General features: G+C 37.4%; 1 protein-coding gene across 2 annotated transcripts; it reads left to right on the top strand.

Annotated features, from left to right (window-relative positions):
* Window positions 1-567: 567 nt before the first annotated feature.
* On the top strand, window positions 568-18,621 carry LOC121320289 (tetraspanin-33-like). 2 transcript variants are annotated; one of them, XM_041258542.1, is made up of 8 exons: window positions 568-663; window positions 10,680-10,737; window positions 12,110-12,237; window positions 13,527-13,601; window positions 15,121-15,216; window positions 16,535-16,663; window positions 17,735-17,896; window positions 18,142-18,621. In XM_041258542.1, the coding sequence occupies exons 1-8, from the start codon at window positions 568-570 to the stop codon at window positions 18,241-18,243; spliced, it is 846 nt and encodes a 281-aa protein (XP_041114476.1). In that variant the 3' UTR covers window positions 18,244-18,621. The 2 variants fall into 2 exon arrangements, with proteins under 2 accessions (XP_041114476.1, XP_041114477.1); XM_041258543.1 differs by having other exon boundaries at window positions 637-663; window positions 12,113-12,237.
* The last annotated feature ends 356 nt before the right edge of the window (window positions 18,622-18,977 follow it).

The following is an 18,977-nucleotide window of genomic DNA, read 5'->3' as shown; positions in this document are numbered from 1 at the left end:
GTGAGCCTGATGGAAATGTTTGTAGCCTATTACGGATGATTTGTAGCTCTATTTAGAAACACCTGATGTGTAGATTTGCTCACTCTGTTTTTTCTTCCTTCTGATGAAGGCAGATACGGCTGTGTCCAAACGCTTTAGTGGTGGATAAGTGCCCTTTACATGTTACGGACTTTTAAATGTACTTTAATAAAGTTTGATGTTTTTTATCACATTCACACGTTATTTAATGTCGGATTGGTTCATGCCTTTCAATGAGAACAAGATGTACCGCCTTCTTTTGACGATTCTCCAATTAGAATGGAAAAGGCGGTTGTCTTCCAGCAGTGGTTTTAGCACCCAAGCAAGTGCCATACATCAGTTTCAGATTTCTATCAATCGAGGAGGGTATTCCATGTCAAATATGTATTTTCGTGGAGTGCCTGTTTTTTTGTGCATTAGTGTAACGCTAATATTTTGACATATTGGAAATACGAAGGCAACGCCAGAAATCATATTCGTTGAATTAGACAACCGACAGCGGAGACTGAGCCATTTATTACATACTTGTCAGCTAAGTCTTATGCAGCCATGGCAAGAAGACCAGTACCTGAATACGGTGAAGACTTCAGCTTTGTCAGTCCCGTGGTCAAATATATGCTCTTTATCTTTAACATGATCTTCTGGGTAAGTTGTTTTATTCCGTTGAGATGTTTTCAGAATAATACAGTAAAGCACCTTCAAAATGAAAACACAAGTCAGTGCTTTGACATTTAAAAAAACTTTGACCTGCCGTGTGTGGGGTTTTAAATTACCCGTGAATAAACTACTGACTGCACAGGTATGTGTACTGATACGGAACGAACATTGATAGTAAATAGAATAAAAACCTCGCCACTGTAACTAGCAGTCTGTATTCAACCCCTGTCTATATTAAATACAAAGCATTATGAATAGGTGGCTTCTGTGTAAAAAGCTGCTGATTCCTATGAAGTACAGTACTTTGCTGTACACTTACAGCCCATTTTGTTACCTGTAAAGTGTAAACAGTGTAGTTCAACATGACTCTGGGCATTTGCAACTTTTATATGCGTTTAATATTTAACGCGTGTTTAAGCCAAGGAGAGTGCATGGCAGGCATTGTCAATACAGTAGTGATGAACATACAGATAAGCGAATCTCCGGCTGATCTATAAAGAGACCCCCGGGGTGATGAAAGTTTTTCTGGAGAATGTGATCCGGGCCAAGAGAAAGACCACCACCGCTAAGGATGTGGAGTATGCTCTGAAGCGCCAGGGTCGCACTGTGTTAAAGATTTGGCTACAAGAACACTACTACCGCTACTAATAATAATGTAATATGAGAATTCCATTCTGGACTGCCATATGGGATTTTTTGAACATTAAGCAAAATTCTGGAATGGGCTGGCTTTGTCTGAACCATCCTCCCTTCTCTAGCAGATTCAAATCCATTACATTTAACAAGTAGAATACATATCCAGTTTAAATTATTAGAAAGCTTCAACATTACATTTTTACAGAGTATTGAATGTGTAATGTCTACTACAAACCACGCCGTGAACTGATATTAAGTAGTTCAAAGTAGCCTATAGTGTGATTAAGTAACAGGATGACAGGTGTTCAATGGAATTGGCAATGTGTACAATAAACCGCAGGCAAGTAAATGCTTGTTTTTTGACTAAGATTTGGCTTAAGTAATCACATTTTTCTAGATTAGTTTTGGGGGAAATGTTCTGTTATAAAGAATTATTATTATTATTATTATTATTATTATTATTATTATTATTATTATTATTATTATTATTATTGGTTTATACAGCTGAACTATTTGTATTGTAAAACAATACAAGGTAAACCTAATTAAACAAAAATGCAAAACAGGAAATGCATTGTACAATAAATATAAGAAATAATATATAGTGCTGCTTTTCATGAAATGCCGTTTGATGGGGAAGAGATCATAAATTCACAAATTGGATAATAAAGTGTTGGTCTGGTTTTTATGAACTTGTAATTCATAATATGATGAATAAGCCAATCCAATGGTTGCAGGCATTCCTAACAATTATATGAAACATTTCTGGGCTTCAATGGCACTTGCCAGAGGAACAAAGCGAGCTTGGCATTTCTTTATATATCTAAACCGGATGTTGTGACCAAACTCTGTGTAATATATAAAATGTACACTAACATAAAAACAGTAGTGGAATGAAATTTAAAATTGCAGTTTAAAATTTTGTTTGTTTTTTGGGTGTTTTTTGCAGTTCACAGGCATTCAAACTTCATTTAAAACTGTGCATTACAAATCACTATTATATGATTCATGCTGTTATTTTACTTCACCGAAAGGTATAATTTTTTATGTGCATTACACAGGATTTGGGCAGGCGACATTTGTTTTGTAGTGTGCTAGCAGGTTTCCAGATTAATGAGAACAAGTTACACTACATATCACATTTGTTTTAGTTCATTACTAATTGTATATGCATTTTGATAGAAAATATACATGGTTCAGCAATAAACCTTTTAAAGAAATGTAGAATCCCACAAAACCCTAACCCTTTACTAAAGGCTGAAGTTGTGCAGAACAGCTAAGCAGAATTTGGTGTTGCCTAAGCCTGCTTTGTGCTTTGCATGGAAGTCACACATGCTTATCATTACATTTCAGTGTTTTCCTATAGGACCTCTTTTGAAACAGTAAGTTATCCCTGAGGACTTGTTCTAATTTAAGCGGTTAGACCAAGTTCACGTTGCAGGTCACTAGTTTGTAAACAGCACTGTATGCAAGTTACAGTCCCGTGCTTGACTACTGTTTCCAATTTGCTATGGGGGATGGTTTGTTTTTGTTCACAAAAACACACATGTTTAAATCTGGTACGGGACGACTGGTGTGTAAAAAGTTTGATTTGAACGTTGTTGTAGATCGGGGGTTCTCAACCTTTTTCAGTCCGGGCCTCCTTTTTCTGAGGGTGAACAACTTGCTACCCCCAATTTCCATGTAAGTAAAATATAAACACACAGCTATATTAATTAATCCACACAATCAAGTGTGTATGTGTGTGTGTTTTTTTTAATATAGCTGTTAAATATACAGAGAGAGGCACATACACAAAAAGCATGTGTTTTAACATTATTCAGGTAGCTGGAGGCACTGGCTTCATTGGTTTTTCCTATCTGCAATAGACTTCAAGACAAACTGCAAAAAATCACATGTGCTATAAACGATTTTTCGTTGGATGAAGCTTTTTTTTTTATATCAAGGGAGGCAAGTCTCTGGATATCCTTCCAGCCTTGCTCATTTCAATATGATTACCTCGCCCACTGTTCTATTACCCATGTGCTGTTGGAGTTAGTGAAGAGAGAGAGAGTGTATTCAAAGTTGCTAGTAGACATCTTTGCCTGTATTAAAGCAATTATGTGAGGTGAATATTATTCCATTTACTTTTGGGCGAAGGTAGGAAACACAATACATTTTTTGTATATTAAAATTATAGTGAATTCTGCTGCGCCAGTGCCACCATGTTAAATGGCTGAGGCCGTGAATGTGGTAGATTGCTTGCTACAGTCTTCCTTTGGTATTTTAGAATATACTGAGAGAGTTTGTATTAAGTGAGAGAGTAGACCTCGGCCTCAAATAAAAATAAACATAGAAGAAAATACTGGGAAGAAAAGTACTACTCGGTCATTTCATTGTCACTGGTATGATAGAGTGGACTAGCTGACAGACAGCACCATTACAACGCCTGTATTGTTGCCTTCTTTACTTTTATGTATTTCTGCATTTAACATGTTATAGATGAAGGTGCACGGATTCAAGTAGTAAAACACAATGAAACCATGACAAGGAACAGGGCTGTTTTAAAACGTCTAATAGATGTAACAACTTTAGGACGCCAGGAATGATTGTTGACAGCACGACAAGATGACAGATTCTTTAAACAAGGGTAACTACCGGGAGCTCACAGAGGTAATAGCTCGTTATGATGAATTGCTTGGCACTCATATTGAGCAGTCTAGTATCTTTACAGGAATGTCAGAAACAGTTCTGAATTATTTGATTTCTTCTATCATTATCTGTGCTTGAGGAGATAAAAAAAGGAAGTGAATACTGCTCCTTTTTTTGCATGGCAGATAGGTGAATCAACTGACATTACCTGTCATTCTCAGCTTTCTATAATTGTGCGGTATGTAGAAGAATTGGGAAATATACAAGAGCGTTTCCTAATTTTTTATTTTGTTTTATATAACCAGTGGGTGAGATGCACATTCAGTTTTCAACCTTGTTAGCAAAACAATAGCAGAGTATGATTTTGAAGAGAAACTGGTTGCACAAACGTATGATGGAGCTGCAGTGCTGGCTTCTGAATTGAACGGGCTACAAGCCAAAGTATGAGAAGTGGCTCCAAGTGCTATCTTTATACACTGCTACGCGCATTGTCTAAACCTGGTCTTAAGCCAAGGAGCAATATGCATTCCACAGGCCAGGGTATTCTTTACAACATTATGTGGATTCATGTTGTTTTTTTCCAAATCTACCAAAAAGGGTAGCTGCTTTGGAAGAAACTGGTTCATAACTGCCAAAGGTTTCAACTCACTGAGACTTCAGTTCAAGGATCGTTGGCACGATTGCCAATAATCGTGACAAACTGGTTGAGACTTTCTCACGCACTGTCAACTCGGAGGGCATGGATGATGATGCCATCAGAGGTGCAAGTGGGTTCATTCAAACACTCGAAGATTTCAAATTCACGTTCCTGCTTTTCACGTTCAACCAGGTTTTTTCTACAGAGGAGAAAAGGACTGAAGAAGCATTTAATACATTGTAAGAAAAAGCAGCCAGCTTGACAGAAGACCCAGCTTACACACACAGGAGAAAGTCACCAACTGCAATGTGAGTTCCAAGATGTAAAGCAGCAATACTGCACACTGTATTTTTCCATTTTGGACAATTTAATACTCCACATTTGTCATCGATATGCAAACCAGGATACGCTGCAATTCCTTGGTGTTGAATTGCGAGAAATTTGCAGCAATGAAGAACGTATTCCCAGATGAAGCATGCAACTGCTTAACTGAGGGATATGGCAGATTTTTTGACGCGGAACGTTTGAAAACAGAGCTGCAAGTTTTCTAATCGGACACTGAGTTGCAAGGTGACAGTGGCAAAATTTCATATTTGGTGCATGACTTCAAGGGCAGTGGTCTTGACAAAGCTCTGCACCAGCTGTACAAGCTGATGTGTTTAATAGCAACAATTGGAGCAATCCTGCCGTGTGGAAAGAAGCTTCTCCTGTCAAAAGGCTAAAGAGGCTATACAAGAAACACAATGGCACAAGAAAGCCTTAAAAAACTGGCAATTCTATCCACTGAAAAGAGAATTGTGAAGGCTCTGGAAAAGAACCCTTGCTGGTTCGACCAGGTCATTGACCATTTCGCAGCCCAGAAAGAGAGAAGAGCAGACTTTATCTACAAGTAAAGGTGAGAACTTTTTTAATCAACTTAAGTATTCTATTTTTAAACTTGCCCTTTTAGTGTTAAATTCAGTCATAGTAACTTTTGTTTATTTAACACTGAGTTTTACCATTTTTATTTATGCCCTTTCTTTCAAAGGCCTATTTATGCAAAAGTGTCTGTTTATGCCTATGATACTGAGTTGAAAAAATATACTATAAAAATGTTTTTGTTTCTGTACTTCTAGGTATTACTGTATGATCGTTATCTGCTCTGAATTGTAACTATATATTGTTAGAACAGGGAGCAAGTAGGTAGGCACATATAGTTTTGAATGAGTAAAAATGTTTGAGTAGGCTGCTTATTTGGGTTCTGTTTGCTTCAACAGTCGCCACCCCCTCCCCCAAAGTGTGCCTCCCCTGGCTCAGAAGTCACCAGCTGCCACTGATTGGCAGTCAAAGACTAATTTTAGTTATCTACACATTTTCAACATTTTTAATACATATTTGCAGATCATCTTCAACATTGAGACAGTACAGTATTTGCTTTTGATTGCAACCAGATTGCAACCAGATTAGAAAATTCTGACTCACAAAGGCATGTCGATGCAAAAGGCACAAGCGTTTTTATGGCTCCGTCTGAGTATTCCATGAGATAACAACCAAAAATCACAAAGTCATTGTTTTGGAAAAGTGAGCTTCAGGGTATTATCGCATGATAAATCAACAAGCTTGTTGTATACTGCTGGGATCAAGGCTGCGTTTTTAACCGCATCTTCTTCAAATGGGTTTCTTATTCAAAGGCTACCTGTTGCTGTAACTTGAGAAAAATAATGCCTTCGCTATAAGCCTTGTAAGTATGACCAGATGGTGTCCTTTATCTTCAACTCACAGAATTAATTCTCTGATCAAATCTGTAATCAGAGAGCAAGTTTCAAAACTGCCATCCTGCACACGTGATTACCAAGTATTAAGCTAGCTTTTGAATGCATGCTTCGATCTTGTCATTCACAGAAGGTTTGTATCGCAACCTTGTAGACTTTAGTTGAGCTCTTTGAGACGATCAGACACATCCGCAAGATAAGCAAGTATTGCAAGTCACTGTGAATCTTGAAGTTCAGCGTAAGAAATTTGTTGTTTCTCCAGAAAAGCAACTGCTTCTCGTCTCAACTCAAATAAAGCCATCGTACTTCAGTATGAAACCTCACTTGCTGATGTTCAGAACCCATTTCTTCGCAAAGCACTGAAAACATGTGCATTAGTTGGTCGCCCTTTGAAGTTCACCTCTTTTACAGCCTCATCAAGTACCTTGTGAAGATCAGCAGGCATATTCTGAGCAGCTAAAGATTCACTGTGTTGCATTGCGTGCAACATGCTGAATTCAAGTCTGTTCTTTCCTATCATAGCTCTGGCACCATCAGTACATACACCAATACACTGCTTCCAGTCCAGTCCAGTCCAGCCCAGCCCAGCATCTTTAACTGCCTCAGAAAAAATGTCATGAATGCTTTCCCCAGTAGCTCAACGTGAAAGTGAACAACAAAACAATACATCCTCCTGCATGGACCCGTCGCAAACATATCTTACAAAAGCTAAGAGCGGTGCAGCCCTGGACACATCAGTTAAATTGGATAGCAAAAAAAGTCACTGTTTTTCACTTTCATGTAAAGCTGTTGAATGGGGTATAACTTTTAATTTACTGTCGGAATCAGGTCCAGCATATTAGTTGCCATGTCAGCAGCACATGGTACTATAGTGATTCAGCAATGGTGTGGAGCTTACCGTTTTTTGCGATCCACCACGTAGGACTCACAGAGCGCTATAGTATTCACACTGCTTGCTTGAAAGATGACATCCTGTTGTTTCAGATTTGCTAACTTCCTCTGGAAAAAATCAATTGGTTTGTCCTTCAGGAAAGGATGCTTGGTTTCTAAATCAAGGTGCATTTTTGAAGGTTTCATATTTTCATGAGCAAGTATTTCACTTCAAAAACACTACAGTTGCGGGTAAGTCATGGATCCAGCATATGTAAATCCCAGCTCAGTATATTTTTTTGTTGTATTTCTGATTTTTCTCCTTTGAAACATGATTTCCATGCTCATATTCCTCACTGTTCATCTTAGAAGCAGGCTTTTTTCAAAAAACGATCCATATTACACAATGTAGTTCGCTAATATTCATCCACAAAAAAGCTTGTCTTTGTAAAATGGTCACTTCAGTTTATTCTGATTTCATAGTAACTCTTCTTTGTTTCATTGATTGACTTCTCTATTTTATGGTTACCAGAATAATTGGCGAAAAATGTCAAGGAAAGGACCACATAGTTTAATCTATGAAATCCTTTGCGACCCCCCAGTTTGAGAACCCCTTGCATAGAATCAAGAAGCTGGTGCTATTTTGTGAATCCTCTCTTGGTTATCTTATGAAAACTTTGCATTAAACAGTCCTAAAAATATAATCTATGGGGGTCAAAGTTATACAGTAATATTGTTACTTTTTATTGCAGGAATTTTAGTCCATGCAAATATTTAATGTCTTGGTAAAAGAATCAAAAACTGTACCAAACGTATTGATGTATTTTTTCACGGAGGCTTCTCCAGATCTGTGTTTGGTGTGTGATTACGAAGTAGAAGGAAGCGAATTCTGTTCATTAATCAATTAGCAGTGGATCCTCAGGTGAAGAATATGCCAGGCTGCCACTTCTTATTATCACAGGTATACCTTGAAGAGAAAGGCATCAAAGGATGTCTTCAAGGAGAGATTTATTTACAGTTAATTTAACATGAAAACCAGGAACAGTAAATGGTTCGAAATTGCACGTTTTATTAAAGCAGTTAGTAGTTGTTGAGTCAAGTATGATGTGGGTGCTGCCTGCAGGCACTTGAATTATTTTACAGGAGAATAAGGAGCTTTCTGATTAAAACCCCTGAACTGTAACAGAACAGTTACTGTTGACGAAGTCTGGTAAAGGTTGAATCTTGCTTTGTAACACTGTGCCAATACAACATGATACCTTTATCTGAAGGATGAATGGCCCTTCTCATCAATAATTCATTACCCCATATCAGCCTGCTATTTTGTTTAAAGGGATACTTGCATTGTAGCAGTGTTTTACACAGTTGAAATGCAGTTTAAAAACAGCTTAACCCATATTGGTGTTTAAGTAGAAATACATTTGCATGGGGATACATGCTGTTTTATATATCCAGCTTTAATGCTATGATTTAGTTCTGTCTATATGTGGTTGTATTACAGCCAACTACATGTGTTGCTCCCCCAAGTCAGTATGGACCAGTTGTTAATCCTTTAATTCAGTTTCACAAGTACTGTATTTATATTTTTATTGGTTCATTTTGAGAATTTTTTCTGCAAATATATAGTCTTATATAAACATTGCAGTGGCTCCAGGTTAGCAGTGAATGAGATGTTGAAGACTGTCTTCTGTCTTTGTGAATGGACTGGGATGGCATACACATTTTATTTTGTTTTGTGGTTTGTGGCCTAATGTCTTCTCTTCACTGATCTGTGCATTTGGATAAAGCTTTTCTAAAAATACTTGGAATGCATATAAAAAATCTGAGATGTCGTAACTAATGTAGTTCAGACCACATGTACTTCCAGGTTAGAAATCATTTTGAGTGCTGTATTAATGCCACAGGGGTGCTTTAAAAGGTCACCAGGATGTGATGATTGAAATAAAAAAAAAAAAGAATACATTAGTGTCAATAGCTATGTTGTTTCATGCCTGTACCAAGTTGCTATTTACAGTTACATAAAATACACACTTTGTCACCAGGGACTTTCTGAGGATGATTTAAATTTCCTTTTGGTTCCCGTTATATTTGTTTTCAGTTTGGAAATGGAAAAGTTACCCTTTCATGTTAAAATGAGACTGGAAAGTACAGGAACAAACACAAATCGACCTTCAAAAAGTACAGAGATGGTTTTCAAAATTTGAAGTTCCTCGGATTAACGGTGACATGTTTACTGTACAAATAAACCTTGGTGTCATTCTAATAATCGGTCTAGCTAGTTTTAATGAAGTTTTTGGGGGTCCTTCCACTCTCTGCATTTGGAGGCAGACAGACAAAGACCTGGTATTCTGTCTAGGGCAAACCAGCCAACCAACAATGACCAAATTAAAAGAGAAATGAGCAACCAGTTCCCTGCATGAAGTGCTGTTTTAATGGCTTTAGGTTAGCAGACAAAGAAGATGCGAAAGAAAATGGTTCCTTTTTGCATTACAATTGGGGAACAACATGTGTACAACCATTTAACGTTTTCAGTATAATAGGACTTCAAAGAGAAGAAGCATGAATCATCTGCTGTCAAAATTAGGCAACATGGGAAATCGCCAGGCTATAGGTGAAAAGACATGGAAACTTTAAAAGTAGCATCAAAGCATACAGTATTAATATAGATTAAAAAAAAAAAACTGAGGATCAATATTGTTTTGAATTCTTGCTGTAATATATTTAGAGAGGGCGTTACATTTTTCATTTAATTTACTGACGGGTAATGCCAGGTCACTGAATAAAAGGTGCTATTGATGAACAAAACAAATGCACCAGAAGAACGTACTCCTTGTTTTATCAGTGTGTGGCATCTGTCTCAAATAACCAGGCAATACAATTGAACTGTGATTACAATGTTTTTAACCTTTGCCCTCCACAAATACCATGACGTTCTCTTTGCCTTAGAGTGGCAAACAAGGCTACAGAAACACTTGTAGCTCCTTTTTCTTTCTTAAACACATGCCCTATTCTGGACAACAGGTGTTTCACTCTGAAAGACCTTTTCTTGCACTGCAACTGTTTTTTTTTTCTGTCTGTTTGTATCTGTCGGTTCTGAAGTGTACAAAAGTCAGTAATTCCAGCCTCTGTCTTGCTTGGCATGCACCCACCTGTCATAAGTGAAAGCTGTATTTCAGGTTCTGACAGGCTTAGCAGTTTCCAAATTCCAATAAAGCATAAAGAATATTACACCCACACCATTAGTTACAGTATTAAGTTTTTATTGTTATTATCATCATCGATATTTTAAATTCTCTTATTTCTGACACCAGGTTATACAGGGCCAAAACAACTGAGGGCAAGAAGAAACCGATTTTTCAGAATATACGTACTGTATATCATGTCCACTGCAGCAAACCAATGTTGATAGAGGAATGGTTGGAAATATGATAGCACATGTTCTTACCGTATAAACATTAGTTGCCTCATTTTCTTCACAGATGATGTCAGTGGTCATGATTTCAATTGGAGTTTATGCCAGAGTAATGAAGCATGCAGGTGGGTAATATTGTCTTTATTAACAGTAGTTATGGTTAGACCATTTTGTTTTTTTCTAGGTTCCATTTGATACTTGAGAGATCATACTTTCTGGGGGGGGGCACCACCTTTCCTTAATCCCACAGATTAGACTGCATGTGTCTTGGGGTGTTTAAAGTAGCATTTATTTTCGTCAATGGTAAGTGAAGCTTTAGGGTGTGATTATATTATGGTGCTCTATTTTACATTGTGTATGGGAGTTTAACAGATTTAAACTATGACTTCCTTTACCTTTTCATATTCAACTGCACTTGTACAGTACTTTCAGAGTTAACGTTTTCTTAATTATAGAAAATAAGATCTTTTCAGTTGTGACCCTTTGTGTCACTGATTACATGTATCTCGAGAAAAAATATCCTGATACCTTTTTATTCGTCTGGGTGTTTGTGCTTAATAAGCTGAAGTCTAATTGAAATCAAATATATTAGGTTTTGTAATCCTCCCTAGCTTGTTGATTGCATTTCCCATACATTGCATGTCAGTCAGCCGTTGGTTTTCTCTTAATTAATTGAAAAGAGTTGTATGTACTTTAAGCAATGTATGTCCAGGACCTAATTTGTCTTGAGTGGAACAGAAGCTAGTGTGTGTAGTCAATCTGTGAGAATGTATCTGTACTCCTACACATTCCTAGAAAAACAAACCTACCAGGAGTTGATTTGATTTACTGTGAAGTCAAGCACAAAACGACATGCTCGCTCTTTGACTTGATACGGGTTTAGAACACTCCTTAATGGGATTCTGTAGCTAACTAATTCCATTTGGAGATTTACAATGTGATGCAACAGACTGAGTGCTAAATATTTAACAACACCATGCACAGTGAATACAGTTAAGGTCTAACCTTTTCAGTTTGTGTGAAATTTTAAAGAAATAAACAAGTAATTAAACACCATAAAATGTAATGAGATATAGTGGGAGGTGATCATTTTCATGTCAGAAGGGATGCCATTTTGCCAAGTCCTGTCTTTACGGTCGCATTATCTTCTACTACCTTTTGCAGTAGTATGTGCCCTCTTACTTGCATTTGGTGTCATTAACACGAGTTGGGGAAACATATCAATGATGCACAGGTAGCCTATTGGCTTCAGTAGACAGCGCAATGCTAACATGCACCCCTGCCTTCCCAGCTGTCAGCCTTGAACTGCTTTCAGAAGCAATCTTTCCCCATGGCAAACAGTTGAGAATTATAATTATATAACGGTTAGAAAAGAAATAAAAAATGAGGAAATTGTAGAGTATATCTGATCTGAATTAAATGAATTGTTGTTGAAAGACGTCTTGTAACAGTAATATCTCCACTTTTCATTCTAAAGATGTTTTTTTTCTTTTGCAGAAGCAGCTATGGCATGTCTAGCTGTAGACCCTGCTGTCATGTTAATGGTCATTGGAGTGTTAATGTTTCTAATAACTTTCTGTGGGTGTATTGGCTCCGGACGAGAAAATATCTGCCTCTTACAAACGGTGAGTTTTAAAATGAGATGTGCTGTAGATAGTCCATATAATTATCTCTACAACTAGAAAGGCAAATCTGACACTCCAACAGATCACTGTGGCTCAGGTGAATTTAGCACAAGGCCCTCCTGTCAGAATGGCAATAGGAAACCTTCCCTGCTTGCCTTTCATGACCTTCGAAAGAAAGACATCTCCATCTTAGTGTTACAGAACACTCTGCAAGTTTACAGGAAATGCAATGCAATATGTTACCTTTGTGTCCGGTGTTGATCGTATCTCAGTGTTCACCAGGAGAAAGTCTTCGGAGGACTGCAATGTATCCAGATCACACTCTCTCCTAAAACAACGCAGGTTTTCTGTTGCTACGATACGCTGCTCATTTCAATCCAAGCACAAGCAAGGTTGCAGGAAGCAACATGAACTACATGTATTGGGGTGTTTAGTAGAAAATATCTCTTTTGGTGAACATCCCGAAGTAAAAAAAAAAAAAAGCCATTCACATGGTTATTTACCTATGATGCATGAATAAAAAAAATGTCAAAACTGTTGTGAATACGTGAAAAAGAAATCATATGATATGGAGAACATGGAATAGAGGAAATGAAAGGGTGACATGTTTCTTTTTCACACTGCAGGGAGATCTGTAACACTAAGTGTTCTGCAGGGCTTGCATTAAATTAACCCACTGTGTCTGTGCTATGCAGAGGGCATGGTGTGTACACCTGTAGAAAGGACTATATGTGGCAAAAGACTTCTGATGCCTTGTATGTTGACAGTAGGGTTTAAACACATTGCAGTGTGGCAGTGGAATTTATCTTGCATGTTACTTGAGCTGATAACTCCTTTGCATTCAGTATTTCCTGGAATGCCATATTTCCTCATACAATAAAGACTGGTTTAATGCACAGTTATTCTAATGCGGACTGTCTAAATTGAATTTGGCTGCAAATATATTCAAATTTTGTTCTTTGAAGAATAAATAAAGGATCAAAATGGATCAGCAGTTTGATCCCTGGGTGTATCTTTTAAAGTCAAGACCAATATATGGGCTGTTGCTATGAGATCAACTGAATTAGCAATGCTTAAATAAACAATTGTGTGGGTCAATGTTATTCTTTTTCCAAAATAATGTTATTTTTAAGCAAAAGAGGAGACTGATGATAATTTGAATGTGCTTTAATACAAATGAAACTCTCAACTTTGTGTCCATGCAGCTTGCTCAAACAAATCACATTTGTTGTTTGAAAATCTTCTGCTGACTGTGATAAAAATCCTTATTAAGTGTTTTTCCTTTTCAGTTTTCCATCTGTTTGACCATAATTTTTCTGCTGCAGCTGGCAGCTGGAGTCCTGGGATTTGTCTTCTCTGATAAGGTACAAGTTTTCATTACCCTCAAAACCAGATTAAAGGTGCCTTGTTCCCTAGTTGATGTCTGTAATGGATGCCTCTATTAAGTTTGCAGGGCCCCTGCTTCTGCAGAATCATCAGCCTCTGGATGTTTTTATTAATTAGCTTCCTCACTATACATCGCTTTGATGCATTCTGAACTCATTCAGTGGCTGCGCAAAATTAGACTTGTGTGATCGCTGTCCTAGTTTAATCTTTTCATTATACAGTTTCTATACAGAATGTGGCATCTATATATTTATTTGGTGAAATCCAGGAGGGGTTGGAGAGTGCTGCTTGCTAGTGAAAAATCCACACGGTCCACTGTTCAAGGTCAGAATACTGCAAGACTTGAATTGCTAATGCTAACACTTTTACACAAACTGTCTATATCATTACACCTTGGATATGCAGCATATAACAAAGCCAACATAAAATTAGTTTTCCTCTGCAAAAAATATATAGTAAGCTTGAGACCAGCTTATCACTAGGACCCTTTTTAATGTAATAAATAATGGAAAACTGAACTCCAGATCTTGTAATACAATTTGATTTGTGTGGCATTAAGTAGTGTTGAAAAAATGTTGTTTACTTTTCTGTTAAGTAATTTATCAGAGTTTTAAAAAAAATAAATAAATGAAAACAAAAAAAACAATGACCTCCAAAACATCCCCCAAGAAAGAAATGTTTGCAATTGTCAGCTGTTTCCCTTGCTCTTTTAATCCTTGAATGCATGCAACTCTTTAGCCACACTTTATTGTAATTTGTGCTGTCCCCAATATTGCTGATTTAATTCATCATGCAAATTAGAGGTCTGCCATAAATAGCCTATTCGCATACTCATTATGGACAAACCATATTGTATCAAACCACTAAATTAACGTTGGTTGCGCTGGTAATTAATTATATCATGTGGTTAGTTAATAAAGCCCGGCCACGCAGCACAAAATGAATAAGCGGGTTTGTGAGATGGTATTAAGAGAGAGAATTTCTCAAGAACCTACTGTGCATGGCGAGTGGTTTTTCAAAAATGGTGAAGCAGGACGTTTTAGGAAGCACTTCCACACAGATGAAGCAAAAAATACTCGCTTAAAATTAAAACGCCATAATCCACTCACTGATAACACTAACCCGACCCAACCCAAACCCTGACACTTTTTGTCAGGTCCCATCAGGCTTGGGTCATATAGCAAGGCTGTAATGCAAATGGTATCCCTGACATGTGCATCTCTCTATTGAAAGATACGTTGAAGGCACCATGGGTAGACAGATCTGTCAGACTGTGTGGGACCGATAGTAAATTGTTGTCGGTGCTTTTGTATCAAAGACTGCACGTATTACTGCGTTTAAGTTAGCCATCAGTATTCATGATTTACTACATAGGTGAGACATTATGAGATACCATTGGAAAGGAGTTATGTCTCCTGAACTTTGCCAGTGACTTTGCTATGCTGCCGTATGTATAAACAGGACCTGTATTAACTGCTGCTTTACTGTGTCTGACAGGCACGGGGGAAAGTGAGCGAGATTATCAACAATGCCATTATTCATTATAGGGATGATCTTGATCTCCAAAACCTGATTGATTACGGACAGCAGGAGGTAAAGAAACCATGTGTTAGTCGGCACATAGAAAAGAATATTACAGACAAGCTGGTCTTATTGTAATTGCTTTCTTTTTGTACAAATACAGTTTATTTCATGCAAAAACTTTAAACATTTAACAGGAGGTAAAGATCACTTCCAGCCATGTTGTAAATCGGTTCCTAAGTAATGTGTTTATTCAGTTAAAACGTTTATACAATAAATACTTTCTGCGTGGAATGAAAGCATAACATTTTTTATTGTTCCTCCTTTGTAGTAACTAGGCTAGTAAACGATAGCCATTGATCATAAAGTAGTAAATAAATTAGCTGATTACAATTTATTACCTCTATCTTCTTCTAGAACAACTTTTGGCCCTCCGGTTATTCCTTTGCAGGACTTTATTCAGCTCTATTAGGATTTTTCCATTTTTGTTTGTTTTGCTTTGTTTCTTTTAACTTGGGCAAAGATTCAATACTAAAAAGTAGCTGTAGCTAACATTAGTTCTCATTATGCTTGCCCTGCCTTATATTAAGGCTGTTACTGTTTCACTTCTTTAGTCATTTCACCCAGCAGTGTCTGAAGTCAAAACATGCTCCTGGTTGCAAAGCATGTTATTCTACAGAGGAATCAGCTGGTTGGTTAGTGACAGGGGGAAAAAAGTTCTGATAGGAGTGCAGGCAATATTACTATCCAGGCGAAATGGCTAAAGAAGTGTTCCAAACAGATTTATTTAACCTAGTACCAGATATATTTTAATATTAAAAAAAAACAAGTTTGCTGAGCTATAATATGCATTTTCACCCAATATAGAAAATGGAATTGGGAGAATTGGAATATGTTGGCTACAACCAATTTAATTAATGCTATATGTAGGGCAAGATTCTCGGTTATTTTCAACTACCTAACCTCATTATAATAATGAGCTATTTGCATAATTCAATGGTGAGAGTGTCTACTAATTTTATCCCTTTTCATGAAGAATTATTTTACTTCAAAATTGAGTTATTTTTGTATTACCTTATGAATACCTATAGCAACCTAATGAGCATACCAAACCAGGAGTAAATTACCAATTTACAATTTTACAACTACTTTTGTCATAGCGATCTTCTGTGAATTCTTCCCATAGTTTCTTATTGTCAGAGTAAATGTTCCCCACAGCCCAGTTTCATAGCAGGCTCTGCAATTTGTGGGTCAGGTGAGGTATAAAAACAGTGGTTCCTGTTCTCAACTCTGACCAACAGGCTTCTGAACACCTGTTTTTATAATTCATCAGAAATGACGGTTTTGCAGTGCAGGGCAGTGGCTGATCAGAGCTTGCTTATTTTTCTAGTTCAGCTGCTGCGGTGGAATATCGTACAAGGACTGGTCTCAGAACATTTACTTCAACTGTACCCCAGACAATCCCAGCAGGGAGCGCTGCTCTGTCCCGTACTCCTGCTGTCTTCACCCGGAAGATGAGGTAAAGGCTGAGTCTGAATAGGTTACCTAATTGTAATGCTTGTAATTCTAAATCAAGGAGCAGCAGCTTGAAGGACAGTTTTCCACTTACCTGGCCCATAGTACTCAAAAACACATCACGGAGACATTGACCCAGATGGGTGTAGGGTTGTACCAGGGAATGAAGGCTGAGGGAACAAACACACAATAGTAAAACCATTCCCCGGTTTAACGTGTTGAAAATGTGCCCTTTTTAATCTGGGGGATAAATACATTGAATAAGTAATGATTATAAAAGCATAGTATTTTATAAGGTTCATGTAACTAGGGCTTGCCCTTTTTGGTTTTCCTATAACTGATTATAACCTATAACCAAAACTGTGAAATGATAAAACATTATTTAAAAAACATAATCATACTATTGTTTGCAGAGAGCTGGCAGTATGGAAAGGCATTGTACCAGTCCAATCATAATTTTGTGCAGCTGGTGCAATAAGTTTGTACATGATGGGAACACAGGCATACTTAACGTTGGTTTTAGAACTGAACTGTGTGTTTTGTGAAGCTACAATGGTGTGTAAAAAGAAATTAGTTAGCCAGTATGTAAAGGAAAATTAGGATTTGGTTGAAGAAACCATAAAATGAAAGACAGAGAAATAGTATGCCAGTGGTGTAGAGTTGTAATTCCTGAGAAGTTACATAAATATACATAGTTTACCTGTGTAGGATCTGTTTACGTTAGTTCAGTTTGCAATGGGACTTGAGTTTTCTTTCCTCAATCCTACTCGGCAAAATTAAAAAAAAAAAAAAAAATCATGCAATCCTTATAATGCAACCACTGGAGGCCAGTAAAGAACATAACTTAAATTCCAGTTGCTGTTAACATCTATGCAGATTAGTACCATTAAATAAATTAAGATTTCAAGATGGCAAACTGCATATGAAATAACTTAAGTTGTAGTGTCATCACAGTGTATTAACTTGTAGTACCTGCCTCTTTTAGCATGTAGCACTGTAATGTTTTAGCAGTTGTAAAAAGATGTGCTTCTTTGAAAATCTATAAAGAAAACAAACACTGCGCTTCTTTCTGCAGGCTGTAATCAATACAATGTGTGGCCAGGGAATGCAGGGCCTGGATTACTTGAAGGCAGGAGTGTTCATCAACACCAACGGCTGCATCGACAAGCTGGTGAACTGGATCCATGAGAATCTCTTCCTACTGGGAGGGATAGCACTGGGTCTCGCCATTCCACAGGTAAACAGGAAAGCTTCTTACCAGAGCCACTGCACCAAAATTCTTTACCTTCCTTGGGAACTTCAAGTTTATTGTATTATGTATTTAAAATAGATGTTTGTTTTTTGTCATCCTATGGTGAATGCATTCATTTCAAGATAGTTTTTTCCCCCTTGAATCTGTTCAGTTTTGACATTGATAAGAAGAAAAACGAAATCATCCAAACTAGTCCAACTTTGATTTTACTTCTTTCTTCATCCACACAGTTGGTTGGGATCCTTCTCTCCCAAGTACTGATCAACCAGATAAAAGACCAGATAGAGTTGCAAAGGTACAACCTGCAGCACCGATCGGATCCCTGGAGCTGACATGGCGAGCGCTGCTGAGAACATGTGAGCACTGTCAGGGGATGCTGTGGGAGACCTGCTGTACTTTTTGTTTAAGATGAACTTTTCAGTACAGAGGTCTGTTCATTCAGCTATGCCTAGAAATTTAAAATTCAGTGTCAAGAGCTCAGAGACACAAAGGCTGTGCAGGGTGGGAACAAAGTCCCTGTTCAAAGCTACTATTCTGCTGTTGGTAGATGTCGATCCACATGGAACAATATCTCCCATCCTAGTACACAAAAACCTATTTCATAAAGCTGGCAGCATCCAATTTGTCAGACACTTCTCAACTCTTCGGTTTGAAATGTAAATTAAAAAGTAAAAATGTTCTTAGTGTCTTACATTTACCTCACCCTGTACACACACAAACACACACACACACACTCTCACTCTCACTCTCACTCTCTCTCTATATATATATATATATAGATAGATAGATAGATAGATAGATAGATAGATAGATATGCACATACATGTACAGTAAGTTTATGTATGCAGTATATTAATGTGAGGCATGCTGGTGATCAGAGATCTGAATATCAAAGATGTGCTCTATTCACTGTAGATCAGTTACGCAAGAGAGGAGTTGTTCTCGATGTTCTGGATTTGTTTATCTACTTGTGTTGCGTGTGACATTGATATTAGAATAGTGGTTGTTTGTGAACCCTAGGTCCATTAAATATCAGCACTCCTGAAAGGGTTACATAGCACTGTAT

This window comes from Polyodon spathula, chromosome 8, assembly GCF_017654505.1.
Source record: "Polyodon spathula isolate WHYD16114869_AA chromosome 8, ASM1765450v1, whole genome shotgun sequence".
Lineage (NCBI taxonomy): Eukaryota > Metazoa > Chordata > Actinopteri > Acipenseriformes > Polyodontidae > Polyodon > Polyodon spathula.
Note: the sequence above shows the minus strand (reverse complement) of the source record. Positions and strands in the feature narration are given on the sequence as shown.

Coding starts and splice junctions, on each gene's coding strand:
- LOC121320289 (XM_041258542.1), top strand. CDS start 568: ATGGCAAGAAGACCAGTACCTGAATACGGTGAAGACTTCAGCTTTGTC. Junction 10,738..12,109: donor CAGAGTAATGAAGCATGCAG/GTGGGTAATATT, acceptor TTTCTTTTGCAG/AAGCAGCTATGGCATGTCTA. Junction 16,664..17,734: donor GTCTTCACCCGGAAGATGAG/GTAAAGGCTGAG, acceptor TTCTTTCTGCAG/GCTGTAATCAATACAATGTG.